The sequence below is a fragment of the Adiantum capillus-veneris genome, chromosome 3 (genome assembly GCF_014529385.1).
Source record: "Adiantum capillus-veneris isolate H3 chromosome 3, ASM1452938v2, whole genome shotgun sequence".
In the NCBI taxonomy this organism is placed as follows: domain Eukaryota; kingdom Viridiplantae; phylum Streptophyta; class Polypodiopsida; order Polypodiales; family Pteridaceae; genus Adiantum; species Adiantum capillus-veneris.
In genome coordinates, this window is record NC_140933.1 from 6,691,399 (window position 1) to 6,710,602 (window position 19,204).

Consider the following 19,204-nt stretch of genomic DNA (forward strand, 5'->3'; position numbering starts at 1 on the left):
CTGCAATGCAAAAACGCCAAGACTGATCTATGGATGAAAACGCTAGGCCTTTGCAGATGCATAAACGCTAGCTCTGCTGATGGGGGGGGGGGGGGTCTTGCTGAGAAGGTGACTGATGAACACAAGGTTCTTGCTGCCTCTTCTGCCAGAAAGTGCTAGCGCTAGGTTTCTTATATACATCATTGGCCAAATTGCCCTACCCAGTTCCCAACAAAAGTCACTTAAAGAAAATAAGTGAAAAATGTCAAAAATAGGGAAAATAGGTCTATGCACTGTAGAAAATGCTCTTAATGGTATCTGATGGAAATCTGATGGTCATGCTGTGTGCAACCAGAGGATATACATCTACTCTAAGTGTCTGGGCATGCACGGTCTGCGAACAGACTCACAAAAGTGCCAGATCACTTCCTAATCTAACTGGACTGAACCCATGTCACGAAGTAGCTTGTCCACGTACACATAGGGTTAGATGTGTCACGTGGCATTGTAACAGACTTGGACACTCCAAGTCAAGAATCTACCGCGACACCACCAAATAACCACTTCAAAATAGTTCACAGTTCACATTTGATTCAACACTGGCCCGGCGGAGTTCCGTGCCTAGAGATATTGGCCCCAAAGACTGGCGCCCCTTTCGATATTTCATTTTGTATTAATCTGAGGTCAAAGTACAAGAGTACCGGCAGGCGCTCACACTCGAACTCTGCGTCCAGATACCCTGAGTTATAAGGCCTGCTCACATATTTAATGGTTATAAGGGATGCTAAAAGCAGAGCCCCAAAAGCTGAAAATCAAAAGCTCAAAAGCTGCCTGCTTTTCCAACTCTCTCTTGCTTCATCATATAATGCAAAAGGGCTTTCTGTCTCTCTCCAATTGCGTGAAGCAAAATAAAGCAAAACTGCCAAAAGCTGCCGCACAAAAACTGCCAAAAAGCTGTCGTACGGAATCTCTCAATTTGCGTCGCAACTTGCATTGCCTGCCACGTGTCATCTCTACCGCTAGGGTTAGGGTTTTTGCAATTAGGGTTTTTGATAGAAATTAGGGTTTCTGGCAAAATCAAGGTTTTTTTTTCTGGCAGCTACGTCATCACTTTGTGACATACCCCCCTCTTGAAAGCATTGTAATCGCCCTCGATTATGCCTGCAAAACAAACAGAGGCCATAAACCGTCTTAGCAGACACTCACTGTTAGCACCTACGTACTAGAAGCACACATCTAGCACATGTACCAATCGACAGTCACATCAAACGACATCACATGACATTCAACATTCATTCGGATCTTAGACCATGATTTATCGGCAATGTATCTAGCAATCGCATCTAGATCCACTCGGAACCTCATCGATGTCTGATTGACTAACCCCTATTGCAACCATGTCTATTTGAGATTAAGCAGAAGGTTTCTTGAGAGCGGGTTTTGGGGGTGGTGTTGTGGTTTTCTGCCACTGCGCATGCACTTCCTGAAAAGAAGTCTCGCTCATATATTTTGTAAATTTTGGGTCCTTCACAAAATTGAGCATCATCTTTGTTGCATCGCCGATCAATTGATGACGCTCCCTCTCTCATCGCTCCGCCTGAGTAGGCCCGAGGCGAGCCATACTCCCTGCCGGAATCTTCGTTGTGATCCCTTGTCACATCTCCGGATGCAGAGGGAGAAGACTAATCCTTGCGTGAAGCCATAGGTGCCGCGGAAAAAAAAATTGGGATCGGATTTTCCATAGAAGAGAAATCGGCCGTGCTCTGATACCACTGTAAGAGACTTAGACACTCCAAGTCAAGAATAATAAGGTGTGGATTTCCGATGCTTGATTGAAAGCATATCCATAAGGATCTCCATAGTGTCATTGATGAAGTGTGTCCCTTGGTCCGACACAATCTCCACAGGACAACCATAGCGGCAGACAATATTCTCAAATAAAAATCTTGCAATGGATTTGGCTGTGTTGTCAGGAAGAGCCTTAGCTTCTACCTACTTGGTTACATAGCAGGTAGCCATCACTATATACCTATTCTTCCTCGGAGTCACCTTCTTGAAAGGTCCCATAAAATCCAAACCCCATTTCATGAAAACACCCAGTGGCTGAATTGGTGTTAAGGGAGTCATGTCTGCAGCTATGGGTCTACCCATTCTTTGACATATGTCACAAGTTTTGCAAAAACTTCTGACATCGGATATCAATGTTTGCCACCATAAACCAGCTTGCAAAATCTTCTTGTAAGTAACATCAGTAGAAAAGTGTCCCCCAGATTCTCCATTATGCGCCTCTGAGATAACTTGCATTCTCCCCTCCATAGGCACACATCGGCGAAGAATCCCATTGTCACAAAACGGGAGCGTACACGAGCACTTAGAAAATCTGAAAATTATAATTCTTTGAAAACATGAGAGAAGGGAGAAGATCAACACAGTATTGGGGACCAGAAGATAGGCTGGTCCCCCCCCGTTAAGAGTATTCTTTTATTCAGGGAGAATTCTTATACAAGCACGAGAACCCGAGGAAACCCCTCCGTTCTGTAGTCTTAGACCCGAAGGTCGTGCTTTCCCGTAAAGGGCTTGGGCACAAGGCCGTTCCTTCCCGTGAGGGACTTAGGCGCGAAGCCATACTTTCCCGTAAGGGACTTAGGCGTGAAGCCGTGGGCCTTCCCGTGAGACGGGAGATTCCTGCAAAACAAACCACACAAAGCAACAAATCTCAATGCGTATCAACACCTTATACCTGTCGCTCCTTGCTCGGAGAATCAACCTCCGTACTCAGTGGTCACGCGAGCACTTGCAAATTCCGTCGCCAGTCTCTGCTCCAGAATCCCAGCGCTTGCACTTCCTGCTGCTTCCGGCTCTTCCAAACTGAAACGTTGGCTACCCTTTTATAGGGTCTGACACCCGGTAGGAATAGGGGTCCAAAAGCAGAGCTTGGCGCTCCTAGAGAGAGGAGAGAGAAAATCGCGTTTTCTAGAGAGAGGGAGGAGAGAGAGAGAGAGAGAGAGAGAGCAATTCAGCCCCCCCTGCATTGGTTTTAGCGCTGGCTTTTTCTATAAGAGCCTTGCCTGCTTTATTTTATTAATAAAGGGGCCGGTCACTTAAAAGTGACCGGTCACTTTATAAAATAAAGTGTGAACCTGTTCAAACTTTAAAAACTCACTCAGTTAGTGAAAACAATGCTACACGGACACATTCCAGGCGTCCCCGGGTGTAGGACACGACACAGATGCAATGCAGACACAGACTCCTCGCGGGAAAACATTTGTCCTCTCGCGACTGTTCCTGCTTTTCGTAAAAAGCTTCATTGAACCCATTTTTATTCTTGTGCTTGCATTCTTACGCGTATTTTCTTACTCAGTTCGGATTTCCTCCTTAGCCTACGGGATGCCCCCTTACTGACGCACCCGTCACCCATCATGTGACGCATCAGAGGCACTCGTAACCCGGCCCTTTCCACCGAACTTACGGAAACTCCTTCGCGATGTTTACCGTCACCCATCAAATGACACATCAGAGTTGTCCGTTCCTGATGGCAGTTCCTGTAGCTACAATCTTTTTAACAGTTCTTAGTGCACATAATAAAATATCCTAAAAAAGAGATTTAATCATTAAAAATAAGAAAATAATCCAATTAGCAACATCCCTCTGGCTTCTAAACAGTTGACCTCAACTGTAGTGCTTGGACATATACCTCCAGTATCACGGGATAAGCTGCTAATTCCTCCTGCGTCATCCACTGAGCATCTAGATTCGAAGAGTTCTTAAACTTAACCAAATACTTCCGTGTTATCTTTCCGGATTTGAGAGACCGCTCCTGATGACTTACTATCTGCTCCGGTTGGAGTATTTCTTCTGTTTCCTCAACCTCAGGAGGTTCCTCAGCGCTAGGCTGGCTCGGAGGCGGTCCCACATACGGCCGGAGTAAACTCACATGGAAAGCATTATGGATCTTTCAATCAGGCGGTAGCTCTAATCGGAAAGCGACATCATTCACTCGCTCAGTAATCTTAAACGGCCCATAATAACGGGTAGAAAGTTTTACCACTTTCCCCTTATGAGACGCTTGTTTCTTAAGTCTTGCCTTCTCAAACTTGAGTAAGACTAACTGTCCGACTGTTAAGTCTAAATTCCTTCCGTGCTTGTCTGCAGCTTTCTTATGCTTTTCTTGAGACCGTAGAATAGCTCTCCTAACTTGCCCGTAGGCTGCGTCCAAATCCCGGACAAATTCATCTGCTGCAAAGATCTTATCCTTAGTTAAAAGGATGGGTGGAAGCAAAGGCTTACCATAGAGAATCTCAAAAGGTGCTTTCCCCGTCGATGAGTGTATGGTATTGTTATATGCATACTCGACAAGAGGCAAATATTTCTCCCAGTCAGATTGCCGGTTTGACACATAAGCTTTTAACATATCCAATATTGTGGAATTGGCTATCTCACTTTGCCCGTCCGTTTGAGGATGGTAGGCAAATGAAAAATTCAGCTTTGTACCAAGATTATCCATCAAGGCACGCCAAAAATTTCCTGTCATGAGAGGATCTCGATCGCTCACAATAGACTTAGGCATTCCATGATGCTTGAAGATCTGTGCTAGAAAGACCCTAGCCATATGATATGCTTTGATCGTTTTCTTGACTAGTATAAAGTGTGCTTGCTTGCTAAACCTGTCCACAATGGTCCAGATCGCGTCATTTCCAGTTTGAGTTCTAGGGAGGTCCATGATGAAGTCCATGGCAATACTTTCCCAAGGTTCATTAGGCACAGGCAAAGGTTGTAGCAACCCAGGCATCTTATGCCGATCATACTTCACTTTTTGGCAAACCAAACATTCCCTGGCATACTTATCAATGTCTGCTTTAAGGCTAGGCCAAAAGAAATATCTTTCCATTGCTAAGGTCATAAGGAGAATACCCCGATGACCCGCATAAGGCGAAGCGTGTGCTTCATCCATGATCTTCTTTCTTAATGGTTCCGCCACACATATAGCATGATGGTGGTAGAGATAACCGTCCCGAATGGAATAGGGAAACTCATTCTCTCCACGATGTAGCTTTCCCCAAATGGTGGAGAAGTTTGGATCATTCGGATACAAATCCGGTAGTGCTTCTAATTCTTGGTGATACACAGAAGTGATAGCGTTCACCCTTGGCCGCCTAGACAATGCGTCTGCGACCACATTCTTACTCCCAGCCGTGTGAAGGATCTGGAAGTGAAACATAGACAAAAAGTTTGCCCATCTCATCTGCTTCTCAGATAGTTTCCTTTGCGTAAGAAAATACCGCAAACTCTGGTGATCAGTCTTGATCACAAAATCCGCTCCTAGAAGATAGTGCTTCCAATTGGATAAGGCGTGAATCACAGCAGTGAGTTCCTTTTCGTAGATTGATGCATGCAACTCTGCATCCTTAAGCCGTCTGCTTTCATAAGCCACTGCATGGCCTTCTTGGTTTAACACTGCTCCGATGCAATCACCTGCAGCATCGCATTGAACCTCAAATGGTCTCCTTAAGTCAGGCACTATCAAAATAGGTCCATGGCTTAGCAAGTACTTGAGCCGATCAAAAGCTCCTTGTTGTCTCGATCCCCATCTGAAAGGAATCTTCTTCTTTGTCAAATCATGAAGTGGTCCTGCTGCATGAGCAAATCCTCGGACAAACCTTCGATAATATGAACATAATCCCATAAAGCTACGTACATCATGTATCGTAGTGGGAATAGGCCAATCTTCTACCACTCGGATCTTGGCAGGATCCATACTCACTTTATTGTGGGAGACTATATGGCCGAGATAGTGTATCTCAGAGAGAAAGAACTCCGTGAAACAATCCTTGTACTTTTCAATAAATTGAAGACGCTTAATTTCCAGACTAGAGAGAGTCCCTACTAGTTTTATCCTCTGCAAAAATCAAGTAAGCAGAAACACACTTCTTCATTTCTTTCTTAATGGAGATATGGCTTACAATTGGGAACTGCCAATCTTCTGCATCAGCTTGAATCTTTATTTTCTTACCCCCATGATCAAAAGTGAGGATCTTTTCCACATAATCGGGAATAGGTGTCATGTGAAAGTGCCATGGCATACCCAAGATGATATCACATCCCTTGATAGGTGCCATCAAAAATGATTCGCGGTCCTTGTACTCGCCAATCCGAAGATTGAGTTGTCCTTGCACGGGAGGTGCATTGGTTATCAACCCCTCGAATGCCGATCCGGAGACGGTGTGAGGCACAAACGTTCCGCAGTATCCAGGGAGATGAAGTTATCCATGGACCCTGGATCATAAAGAATCAGTACTCGCTGGTTGTTCAAAGACCCCAAACCCTTCAGAAGTTGACGCTTCCCTTTCTCTGTTTCTGTGTTTCCTTGAACATCTAGAATTGAGTTCGAGCTTGGTGCTGCGGGTTCCTTCCTTGCTTTCTCTTGCCTCGTAGAGGCTTGTTCTTGCCGTTAGCAGGCAGTCCGGTTTCATATGTCCTTTCTCACCACAGTAGAAGCATCTTCCTTCCTCTCTGAAAGTTTGAAGTTGAGTAGGAGAAAGATACTTAGTTCGCTTGCCAGTGCCCTCTGGCTTCTTAGAATGATGATCATCCCTCGATGGAGGACGTTTTCTTCCTTGGCCCCCTTGGTCATCGTAGACCCCTCTTTGTCTTGCACGGTAAGTGCTATGCTCCATCTTTCTGGGCATCCCAGTTGAGTGCAAATCCTCAGCAATGATTGCTGACTCCATCATCCTCTGAAGAGTATCATGCAGATACACCTTCATACTCCTTTGAAGCTGCGGTTGGAGACCCGCTTCGAACTTTCTTTTCTTTTCCTCGTCGGCAATCTTCATGAAGGGAGTGACCTTCAGAAGAACCGACCAATACTTGTCCACATAAGTCGTTACTCTTTCATGTTCCTTCTGGGCAAGCCAGTCCCATTCCTTCCGTATGTCCTGCTTGAAGTCAGGTGGAAGAAATTGTTCATAAAATTCAGATTTGAAGCTCTCCCAAGTTCTGGCCTGAGAACCTTCCAGAATCTTGGCTAACCACCAATTACTTGCCGTTTCCTTGAGGTGCATCCCCACATGGCGTAATTTGGATTTTTCTGTGAAGTGCCCATTGGTAAAGGCGACTTCAAACTGTCTGATGAAGGACAGTGCTTTGGAGATGTCTCTCCGTCCGTTGTAGGTTTCGAACTTGATGTCCTTGTCGCCCGATTTGAAGACTCTCATGCGATGTTGAGACTTGCAACCATGCTTCTTGAATCGAGGTTTATCTTTAGGTTGATGTAGGGTAGTGGCAGTAGTAGCGGCTTCCTTCTTCTGACGAGATGATCGAGAAGTAGAAGTATAATCAGGAGAGTAAGATGGAGATGAGATAGAGATGTCCTTGCTCTCGTCTAGCAAAGAGAGCACTTTTTCCTGGCCTTTCCTTGAAGTAGGCCGTTCATTCCGATACGTAGATTCTTTGTGCACCTCGACACGTTCTTCTTCTCTTGCCTCCTGTGGTCTCACTCCAACAGTGTTGTCTGGATGCTTGGCTGCATCAGTTCCATTCGTTTTCTTCATTCCACCCAAAAGCTTTTGGACCTCTGGCAACAGTAAGATTTGTTGCAACTCCGCAAGCTGAGCTTGCACTTGTTGAAGCTCCTATTCAACGCTTCTCCCTTGGCTCGACATGGTTCTTCCCGGAATCGTCCTTTGTAGAGAAAGAGAGGAGTCCGAGCTCTGATACCAATGTCACAAAACGGGAGCGTACACAAGCACTTAGAAAATCTGAAAATTATAATTCTTTGAAAACATGAGAGAAGGGAGAAGATCGACACACTATTGGGGACCAGAAGATGGGCTGGTCCCCCCCCCCATTAAGAGTATTCTTTTATTCAGGGAGAATTCTTATACAAGCACGAGAACCCGAGGAAACCCCTCCGTTCTGTAGTCTTAGACCCGAAGGTCGTGCTTTCCCGTAAAGGGCTTGGGCACAAGGCCGTTCCTTCCCGTGAGGGACTTAGGCGCGAAGCCGTACTTTCCCGTAAGGGACTTAGGCGTGAAGCCGTACTTCCCGTGAAGGGCCTTCTTGTGAGACAGGAGATTCCTGCAAAACAAACCACACAAAGCAGCAATTCTCAATGCGTATCAACACCTTATACCTGTCGCTCCTTGCTCGGAGAATCAAACTCCGTACTCAGTGGTCACGCGAGCACTTGCAAATTCCATCGCCAGTCTCTGCTCCAGAATCCCAGCGCTTGCACTTCCAGCTGCTTCCGGCTCTTCCAAACCGAAACGCTGGCTACCCTTTTATAGGGTCCGACACCCGGTAGGAATAGGGGTCCAAAAGCAAAGCTTGGCGCTCCTAGAGAGAGGAGAGAGAAAATCGCGTTTTCTAGAGAGAGGAGAGAGAGGGATCGCAATTCAGCCCCCCCTGCGTTGGTTTTAGCGCTTGCTTTTTCTATAAGAGCCTTGCCTGCTTTATTTTATTAATAAAGGGGCCGGTCACTTAAAAGTGACCGGTCACTTTATAAAATAAAGTGTGAACCTGTTCAAACTTTAAAAACTCACTCAATTAGTGAAAACAATGCTACACGGACACATTCCAGGCGTCCTCGGGTGCAGGACACGACACAGATGCAATGCAGACACAGACTCCTCACGGGAAAACATTTGTCCTCTCGCGACTGTTCCTGCTTTTCGTAAAAAGCTTCATTGAACCCATCTTTATTCTTGTGCTTGCGTTCTTACGCGTATTTTCTTACTCAGTTCGGATTTCCTTCTTAGCCTACGGGATGCCCCCTTACTGATGCACCCGTCACCCATCATGTGACACATCAGAGGCACTCGTAACCCGGCCCTTTCCACCGAACTTACGGAAACTCCTTCACGATGTTTACCGTCACCCATCAAATGACACATCAGACTCGTCCGTTCCTGATGGCAGTTCCTGTAGCTACAATCTTTTTAACAGTTCTTAGTGCACATAATAAAATATCCTAAAAAAAGAGATTTAATCATTAAAAATAAGAAAATAGTCCAATTAGCAACACCCATCAACACCTAATTTGTAGAGTGAGCCCCCTATGATGATAAACTTTAAGCTTTTGATAACCAGATCCTTCTTCTTGTTTTGCTTCCAGTCATCAGGGAAACCACCCTGAGAAAGAAACTGATATACTTCATATAATTTAGGATCGACTGATTCTGCCGCTTCCAACTGAAATAATTCAGCATCCACTGGTTTGTCTCTTAAAGACGCTTCAGAATAGCCCTCCGTACTCCTACAGAGGAAATCAGCGCCACAGTGGTTCTTGCCAGGTTTATCGAAAATTCGAAATTCAAATTCCATAAGAAACATCATCCACCGTATTAGCCTACCTTGAATAATGACTTTATTAATCAAGAATAATAGGACTTGATGATCCACATAGAAATGAAACAATTTGCCTAGCAAATAATGCCTTAATTTTGTAGCACTGAAAACCATCCCTAGAGCCTCTCGTTCAGTGGTTGTATAACCTTGTTCAGCCTCGCTGAATCTGCGACTGGCAAAGTAGATAGGATAGTCAGTCCTTCCATCTGGTTGGGCTAGTATCGCCCCCATCGCCAACCCCGAAGCATCCACAGGTACATGGACGATAACATCCCAATTTGGTTGCCGAAGGACTGGTTTACTGATAATGGCACTTTTAAAGTTCTGAAAACTGTCCTCACATTCAACAGTCCAATTGAACTTGCTAGTTTTCTTTGTGAGCTCATACAGTGGTAAAGCTTGGGAGGCAAATTTATGCACAAATCTTCTATATATCCCAAGAAAGAACTTAACTCAAATGCATTCTTGGGCGCCTTGGCCAGCTGAACGCACTGGATCTTGTCGTTGGCCATTTCTATTCCATTGCGGGATACCACATGTCCCAGTAGCTGTCCTTTCCAGACTAGGAAAACAAATTTGAATGGATTCAGACAAATCCGCTTCTCCTGTCAGCGCTTAAAAACCATTTCCAGGAATAGTAAATGATGTTCCTCAGCTGAATATGGAGAGGAACATGGGCATGAATATGGCGAGGAACCGATGAAGAAACTCATTGAATATCTCCATCATGCACCGGTGGAAAGTGGCTAGTGCATTGCATAGGCCAAATGGCATTACCAGATACATAAATGTTTCCCACTCTGTAATGAAAGTGGTCTTCCCCCGATCCTCAGGAGCAATTTGTAACCGGTTGTAGCCACTGTATCCATCCATAAAACTGTACATCTCATACCTTGCAATTTCATCAAGCAACATATCTGTGAAGGGCAATGGAAATGGATCCTTGATGGTTTGAGCGTTGAGTTTCCTATAATCTATACATACTCTCAGCTTCCCATTCTTCTTGAACTACAATAGGAAACAACCAATCGCTATTGGCTACTTCAGTGATGAACCCAGCTTTGAGAAGGTTGTCAATCTCTTCCTTGACCTTCTTAGCATGATTGGGATTCATTCGGTACCGCTGCAGTCTCACTGGGCAGGCATCTGGCTTCAGTGGTATCCTGTGCTGCCAGACCTCTGGATCCACCCCTTTCAGATCAATGTGTTCCCAGGCAAAAACATCTTTGTAATGCTCGAACATTCTGCGTGCTTTCTCCTTCATTGTAGGGTTGAGATATTTGTTAACTTTGATCATTCTAGGGTTGTCTTCAGAGCCTAGATTCCATTCCTCGATCTCTTGGTCATTTGGGAGTAACCAGTTAGGCCCGCCGCCTTTTCTCTTGGTTGACCCTTCGGCGTAATCCCAAGACGGCCCTTTGAGTTCCGAATCACTGTTCTGATTTACCATGTCCTCCCCAGAATGTGTTAGGCTCATCTGGCGTGCTAGATTCAATTGATTCTTCCGGCCTTCCAGTTAACTGAACTGAACGTTCTCCTGAATTGAGTTCACTAAACTTGTCTGGAAACTGCTTCTTCTATTTGTCAACCTGCTCCTTGTTCGGTAGAACTACATTAAGATCAATTTCTGCTAAGGGAAAAATATTTAGAGCTGCAAACATCCTTTCAATCTTCTTGATCTTATACCTCTGGCATAGTTCTTTAGGTCTCAGCTCCTTTCTCCAGCTTCTAGTGTTGTTTGTCTGAATCTGGATTCTGCCACTGACCCCTTGTAGAGTCAGAGTTTGATTAGCATAGTCGTGAATAGCTTGTGCCGTTCGCAACCATGGGCACCCTAGTAGCATTCCATATGCTCCTTGCACACAGAGAACTAAAAAACTGGCCTTGAACTTCTCCTTGCCCACTCGTATCGACATATTCTCTATCATACCAATAGCTTGCAGACTCGATGATCTGCCATCCACACTTTGAAAGGTACTGGCTCAGGTTTGTGATGCCCATCCTCTGCTGATGTTTACTCCTGCTCCTCCATCCAGAATGACACTCGAAAGTGGTTCCCATTGTTTCCGAACTTTGTGATCTACTTGAATTAGCGGCACTTCATCATCTCTGACAGCCGTCAAGTCAACTGTCCTGGCCTCCGCCTCAGCCTTCCTTCGTTGTTGGATGAATTTCGCTACTTCAGGCAAAGTTCTTCTGATGTCTGCCAACTCCACGGTGAGTTTCTGGATTCTGTCATAGATTTTGACATGAATTTCCTCTTTCTCATGATCAGAGTTGTTGTCGGAGCTTGAAGAACTGGTAATATCTTCACAATGCCATTCCTTCATTTTAGTGCTTTCAGCTCCTCTATCAGCTCCCAACTCTTCAATCAACCCTTGTACTGCAGCCAACATGGTCTCAGGTATGCCGGGCTTTGACTGATCTATCTCAGTAGATTGGGCTAATATCTTGACCTATGCTTCAGAACTCTCTGACTACTCTGGCTGCTTCTTGGCTAAATCCTCTGTGATTTTCGTCGCTAGTTCTCTCTGCTCCTGCCATTCATCAACCACCTTTTCTTTACCCTTGGCCTTCCATACCTCACTCTGTTGAGCCCATTTGCTGCTTTCAGCAATGACTGGTTTTTTTGGAATCTCTGGGATTTCCTCAATCACTACCCCTTTGCTTCGTGTAACTGCTCGTATTTGAATTGGCTCTGGAAGCTTCGCCTCAGTAGCCGCAGTCACAGTGTTTCTGGACATTGAGCCGCGAAATGCTCATACTTTCCACAAGTCTAGCAATTCAAACTTCGGCTCTGGAAATTACCACGCCCCCGGCCCCGGCCAATACCTTCTTGGTATCTGCCGCGCTCTATACCAGTACTACTGGTACCTGGTTTCTCCTCTTGAGAAGCATTGGCAGTTTTCACTCTTACTGGTTCGGCATTGATAAATGACACCACTGACAAGTCTTTGCCCTTTTTGAAATGATGAATCCTAATGCCACAGTTATTCCATAGATGGCCATAGGCTTTACAATAAGTACATTGTGGGCACTCATTGGAAACATGGTCCTTAGATTTACATTTTGAACACCGAGTCTCCATTCTTCTCATTGTCTGGTCTAGCTAATCTCAGCAATTTGCCGAGCCATCTCTTCAATCTTCCTTGGTCTTCTCATCGGAGCTACTCTTAGAACTACTCGAAACTCCGCTTAAATCAGAGTCATCAATAGAAGGACTGCTACTACTGGACCTCCTCTTCTTATGACCCTTTTCCTTCTTAGCTTGTTGTTCCAGCTTCAGGACTCGCTGCACCAAATCATTGAATTTCTTCGTCGGTGCTGGCACCTCTTGCTCCCTAAGCTTCTTGCTGCGAAAGCCATTCAAGAACCATGCTCGCAGTCGCTTTTCCGATGGTGGTTTCTGCAGCTGCCTTATCAGCTCCTTGATTTTCTCAACATAGCTTCGGACTGACAATTTCCTCTGCTTAATCTTATGCAGTTCACAGAGAATATCATCATCACCTCTATTGTCGGAATATTCCAGTCTGAAGGCTTTAAGTAGTTTATCATAGGATTTGAGCTGGTAAGCCGGGTAATGATAGTACCACTTCCTCGCTGCCTCCTTCAGCGTTTGCGGAAAGTATTCACCCCAGTCATCCTCATCAATATTTTTCAACTCGGCATACTACTCAAAGGCTTGGATGTGAACATTCGGATCATCCTTCTTGCCCCTTTGAACACGGGAAAAGAGATTTTCAACGAGGATGTGTAATCATGCCGATCACCGTTGGTCCTTCCTCTTCTCATCTTGGAGTATGGACGCCTCTTTGGAGTTTTCTTACAATTGTCTGTATCTGCATCCCAATTAATATCTGCCTCCGTCTCAGTTTCTGTGTCCTCCTTGGCTTGTCTACTGGAAGTATGGCGACTTCCTTACTGCGTTTGGCGCCCTCGTCCCCCTACCTGGACCGAGAACTATTAGCCTTGCGTGCTTCCCTTTCTGCCCTTTTGCGTCTGGACTGACTAGAATGTTGTGAGTCCTGCACCTCATCAGCATGACTGTGCTCCTCCTGAGCCTCAGTGTCAGTCACCAGCTCATGCTTGGGGTCAGAGTCTCTTTCTGACTCCTCACGAATAGGGTCAACACGGTAGGATGGTTTTCGGCCACGATTGGATTTGGGTGCCATTACTGCAGCTGAAAAACTTCAAATTGGGAGGTGAGTTTTCTAGTAAACGAGCAACAGCTCTAGCCACCGTGATCGCCAAAATTGACTTGGAGCTGATCTCTTTAGATAGTTGATTCCAATGTTAGAAGTTTACAGCTACTGGTGATGTGTTAGTTCAAGTAGTAGAACTCGAAAAGAAGATAGAAACTGAACTGGAATACATCTACTGAATTGAGAAACAGACTGAAGTACTGGTAATGATGTTTAGATTCAGATTCAGATTCAGAGAGAATGAGTACAAAGTATGTATAGCTGAAGTACACTGGACTGCTGTATTTAGGATTACAGATGAAAGATTATAGATAAAGATGATGTAGCTCAAGAACAACTCGGGAACTATGGATTATGAATCAAAAGCTAAGCAGAAGTACAGCCGACAAATGCCCCCCGACAATTGCCAACCCGATTACAATGTAATGGGTCCTATTTATATGCCTTGGAAGTTACTGTGGTAACTGCCTTGGTAATTACTGACTGATCCATTCGTCTCACAGAAGCAGGTTCCCACCCAGTGAGACTGTCTCCGCCATCTACAAGTGCGGAGTTCTCTTTGAGCCTCATGCTCGGCCTCCAAGGCCGCTCGTCTTGCTTCAGCTTCCTCCTGTCTTTGTGCTTTTCTTTCTTCTCGTTCATCGCGCTCACGTTCCAAGGCAATGCGAGTCGCTTCTTGTTGTATGGCAATTCTTTCGTTCCGTTCTTCGCGCTCTCGTTCCATGGCTTCCTGTCGTTCTGCTTTTCTTTCTAGTTGTGCCAACGCAACTCGATTCGTTTCTTGTTGTTGTGCCATCATCTCTATCATCGACTTGACCATCGCCTCCATAGAATTTGGTACAACTCGTGGCGTAGATGGGGAAGGGGGAGGGTCAAGAAAGCCTCCTGGTGGGGAAAACTCTTCTTCGCCACTCCCATGCTCATCACCTGTATGCGAAGTATCCATTCCGCTTCGGGTGATGACCATGCACTATGATCTTTGGTACTTAAGTTCACGAGGAACTTGGGTTCTTGCAGGTCTTGGGTTCTTGGATTCTTGAGGGTCTTGAGGTTCTTGAGGGTTTTCTTTCGCTTGCAATCTGTGTTTGAGAAGAATCTTCTCTTAACCCGAGTTCTGCTCTTTTCCGCGGGCGCACCCCTTGGCGACCTTGCGCTCACACCAAGGTCGCTTTTTCCCACCTCACGTCGATTGGCCAGCCGCTAAGTGCACGGTCCGCTCTCAATGAGTGAAAAGAGGCACAAGGGGAGGCTGGACAAGCCCTTCTTTCTTGGGATTCCTGTCACTCTTCAAAAACACGATTAGGAATCGACACGCGCAAGCGAACATGGGTTTCGTGCGACCTCAACAAGCAAAAAAAAATTCTTGTGGTTCTTTCCTTGAGTGATACAGAACACTGCCAAAGCTCTGATACCAATGTAAGGTGCAGCGGAATGAATGTTGTTCTTTCTCAAGATGAGTGCTCCATAATGTGCTCAAGGTTCCTTTTTGTTCTTATGGAAGGGAGAGCCTTCCGTTCTTAATGAGAGAGTGCAATGATCATAAACAAAGTGAATGGACATTGTGCGTGCAAGTGAATGAGATTGAGAGATAAGAGAGAGAGAAGAGAAATACGACACCAAGGACGATGTAAAACCCTCATCTGAAGGCCCCACTCTCGTTGGCAAGAGTGGTCAACGATTGATTGCACAAACTGGTACAAAGTGGATGCATGTGACTGATGCAAGTCTAGGCTAGATCGACGACGACGGGGATGGCGAGACCGATCTAAGGGCTGAAAACTGACGCCTTTGTACTGTTGTCCAAAGACGCAAAGGGCAGAAATCTGACGTTGACTTGTTGCTGTCCCAAAAACTCTAATGGCTGAAATCGTCTGGCACCAAAAACGCTGATGTGGGATCGTCTTTGCGGGCTGAAATCTACTGGTCTTTAGGGCTGAATTCTGTTGGTTCTTATCTGCTGAAAATCGCTATGGGCTGAGGCTGCAAATCTGGAAACACTAGGGCTTCTAGCGATGCAACTGGATCAAAAACGCTAGGCTGAGGTCTTCTTGGCAAGGGGTGGCTGCCGCTGAAAAACACTACTGATGAGAGGCTAGGGCAGATGGAGCTTGCTGAAGAAAACGCTAGGGTTACGAGGTCTCTGCTTGGAGGAAAATCGCCAAGAAGTTGCTTGTTGAGCGATGGAGCTCCTGTTGCCTCTTCTGCCAAATAGTGCTAGTCTAGGTTTGCTTATATACAAACTTACTCAATTTGCCCTACCTACTTTCCAACAAAAGTCGCTTATAAATAATAAGTGAAAAATGTCAAAAATAGGGAAAATAGGCTAAATGCACCGAAAAATTCCCCTGAAGGATTCTGATGGGAATGCTTATGATCATGCTGTGTGCAACCAGAGGATATGCATCTACACTAAGTGTCTGGACATGCACGGTCTGCGAACAGACTCACAAAAGTGCAAGAACACTTCTTATCTAGACTAACTCGACTGACTGAACCCTTGTCGTGCTATAGCTTGTCCACGGACACATAGGGTTGGATGTGTCACGTGACAGCGTCGGTACTAACAGTCAGTGTCTGCTAAGACAGTTTATGGCCTCTGTCTATTTTGCAGGCGTAGCCGAGGGCGATTACAATGCTTTAAGAGGGGGGTATGTCACAAACCGGTGACGTGGCAGTCGGCACCCCTGGACAAGCACACTGTTGATGTGGCAACAGTGTCCGTAAAACGCGCCGACAGGCTGACATGGTAGGTCGTACGGATTTTGCAGCACGAATTGCGGAGCTGCTGACGTGGCATTGCGTACGGAAATCCGTTGGCTTAATTAGCAGCTTTTGGGGATAATTGCTTTTGAGAGAGAAGCTTTTCACTTAGTACTTTTGGGGCTCTGCTTTTGGGCATCCCTTGTATCAATAAATAAGTGGGCAGTGCCTCACTTCTCAGAGCATCTGGACGCAGAGTCTGAGAGTGAGCACCTACCCACTCTCTTGTACTTTGAACACAAATTAATACAAAAAGAAATACCGAAAGCGGCGCCAGTCTTTGGGGCCAATACCTCTAGGCACAGAACTACCCCAGGCCGTGTCGACTCAAGTGTGAATTGTAAACTGTTTTGAAGTGAATCTCTGCTGTGTCGCGGTAGAATCTTGACTTGGGGTGTCCAAGTTTATTACAGCTTGGGTGTCCATGGTAGCTTCTTCATGGACTTGGTCTCACTATTTATGTCCACTGTAAGCTGCAGAGAGGGTGTTAAGAGTTTTAACATCTCAAGTGAACTGCCCACTGTGATCCCATTATTTATTTTGGCTTTTAGGTATTTAATTTACTTATTTGTCAAAGTTTGGGTAGGGCAATTTACTGAGGTGGTATACATGCAACCCCTTGCCCCCATTGTATTACACGTTCAGTTATTCATTGCCAAGGTTAATTGGTTCAGGAGACTCTCTCTCTCTCTCTCTCTCTCTCTCTCTCTCTCTCTCTCTCTCTCTCTCTCTCTCTCTCTCTCCCCCCTTGATCTCTACGCTTCCGCATCGTCGACTTTGACAATAACGCCCTCCCAAAAAGGCAATGTCAAACTTCTAGGTAAAAGTGAGGTCTCTATGGGTATTTCCTAAAGCCTGAAAACATATGAACCCTATCCACAGTCCTTAAAATCCTTGGCCTTCTTGCCCTTATCCTCAAGATAATCGTACCAATTAGCTCGATACTGATAATTTCTCTTCGTCGTGTACAGCGGCTCATCGAAATCTAAACTCTTAAGAGGACGAGAAGTCCTCATCCGAACTATCAAAATGCTTCCGAGACTTCCTGTGGGATCTTCTCTTCTTTGCCTTCTTCTTGCCTTTATCGATTCTCAATCTTTCTCCGCTTCTTGTCTTTTCTGCTCTCATCACTCAGTCAGAGAAAGAGGAACTCTCAGAGCTGTCAGAAGAGGACGACGATGAATTGGGATCATCCTCAAAGCGAACACGCTTCTTCGGTTTACTTGCCGCCCCATAGATAGATTTGCCACCTAAGTAGCCGGGATAGCCTGTTGCTCGACTCTTTCTCCTCGATTGCCTCTTGGTCTTCAAGAGTCTGCTGACTCATCACTCTACAACTTCACCAAATTCATCCTCACAGTCAACTATATATCTAGATACCGCCGGTGTGGGTTTCTTCTTTAGAGCCAACTTGAGAGGTGAATGGATGTCGCTGGTTTTACGTAAATCGAGCACCTTACGCTCGCTTCTGAAATGCGAGAGAGAAGAAAAGATTTGAATGAACTAGTGAAATTAGTAACAACCAAGAGAAGTTACAAAAGGACTCCCATATCTAAGAGCATGAGGTAGACCTGACGATTAAAGAAGAGGCTATATCAATCAAACTTGCACCTCTTCCACTTTGTTAATGCAAAAGAATAAAAATATATTCTTTGACCTTTTCTGTTGTCTGTTATTTCAATTCTACTAAGCACCTGCAGAATAGAATGTAACAGACATGAATGTATACATCTTAAGCCCATAGGCCATTTCAACCAGATATCTATCATTATAATACTTCAGCTAGTCAATAATCCATAGAGCAAGTATGTTTTTTTGGGTTTTTGTGGGTTGTTTCGATCTTCCTTACACATTTCTCTGAACTGGGGAATTAACCGCAGATTTTATCTTGCCAGCGTCATATACAATTGCTGCAATAGAAGCATACCTCCTCCTCTCCTGGAAAGGTTTGTTCCAATACGTTTTTTATCTCTGAAATTGAAGACACGGCAACACCTTTGGGTACATTAACACCGTACTGACTCATCAGTTTGCTCCCCTATGTCAAAAAGGGACACAATAAAGGAATTATAAGCTTAGACAGAACTCTAACAAGTATACTCAGAAAGAAGAAAGCATCAATAAGTATTTTTGAAAGCAAATTCGGTTTCATTACAACGTCCTCACGCAGTGTCCAAACAGCATGTTGGCGCTTATAGCATTGATGCAGAAGCTCTCTCTCTCTCTCTCTCTCTCTCTCTCTCTCTCTCTCTCTCTCTCTCTCTCTCTCTCTCTCTCCAAATGATCTGTTTTGGAGGACAAAAGAGCACCTGATACTCGTGGATGTTGAGATGCCGCAACTGCTGGTGTTGAGATTTCACGGGAGAAAAGTTGGAGGAGCGTATCAGGCGGCGAGCAGCTCTGACCGCCATGACAGCCCAGTAACCAGAGCTCAAGGAAAGAAGAGAAAGGAAGACGAGACAGGGTTGCCGCGACGCAGACGCAGATCGTGAGCTTTGAAAGAGAGGAGCCCTTTGCCAAAAATTAAAGCAAAAAACTTTTTTGGCCTGCCCCACAGGGGGAGGCCTTAGTTATGGTTTTGCTAATGAAAAAGAGAAGATTTTATAAAATATATATATAACATTTTATTTTTAGATGTTTTAAAGAACACTATATGTCATAGAGTTGCCTTCTCCTTTTTGCTGACTAAAAATATTTTTGGAACTTTTGGGCCTTTGTTGCCGCCCTGCTCTGTGCACTCCTCCACATGCACGCTTTGCTTTCACCATGCCATTGCACATGATTCCATACCAGTGTATCTTCTCAATCTCCTTTCCATGGCAACATGCACTACCTCTTCTCCTCGTGGAACCATCTCAGTTTCCCCTCTTCTACGTTGAACTATTCCTCTTTCCCCTCCTCCTCCTGCACATCACCCT

The 19,204-nt window shown here is 45.2% G+C and overlaps 1 protein-coding gene across 1 annotated transcript in view; it reads right to left on the bottom strand.

Annotated features, from left to right (window-relative positions):
- Positions 1 to 18,818, bottom strand: part of LOC147460461 (ATP citrate lyase (ACL) family protein) — a 68,878-nt gene extending 50,060 nt beyond the window's left edge. The window contains exons 1-2 of the mRNA XM_086507731.1: positions 18,596 to 18,818; positions 18,214 to 18,324 (exon numbers count right to left, since the gene is read on the bottom strand). Coding sequence (XP_086363857.1) covers positions 18,214 to 18,324; positions 18,596 to 18,697 — 213 coding nt within the window. The 5' untranslated portion in view covers positions 18,698 to 18,818. The remainder of the gene's footprint in view (positions 1 to 18,213; positions 18,325 to 18,595) is intronic.
- Between the last annotated feature and the right edge of the window lie 386 nt (positions 18,819 to 19,204).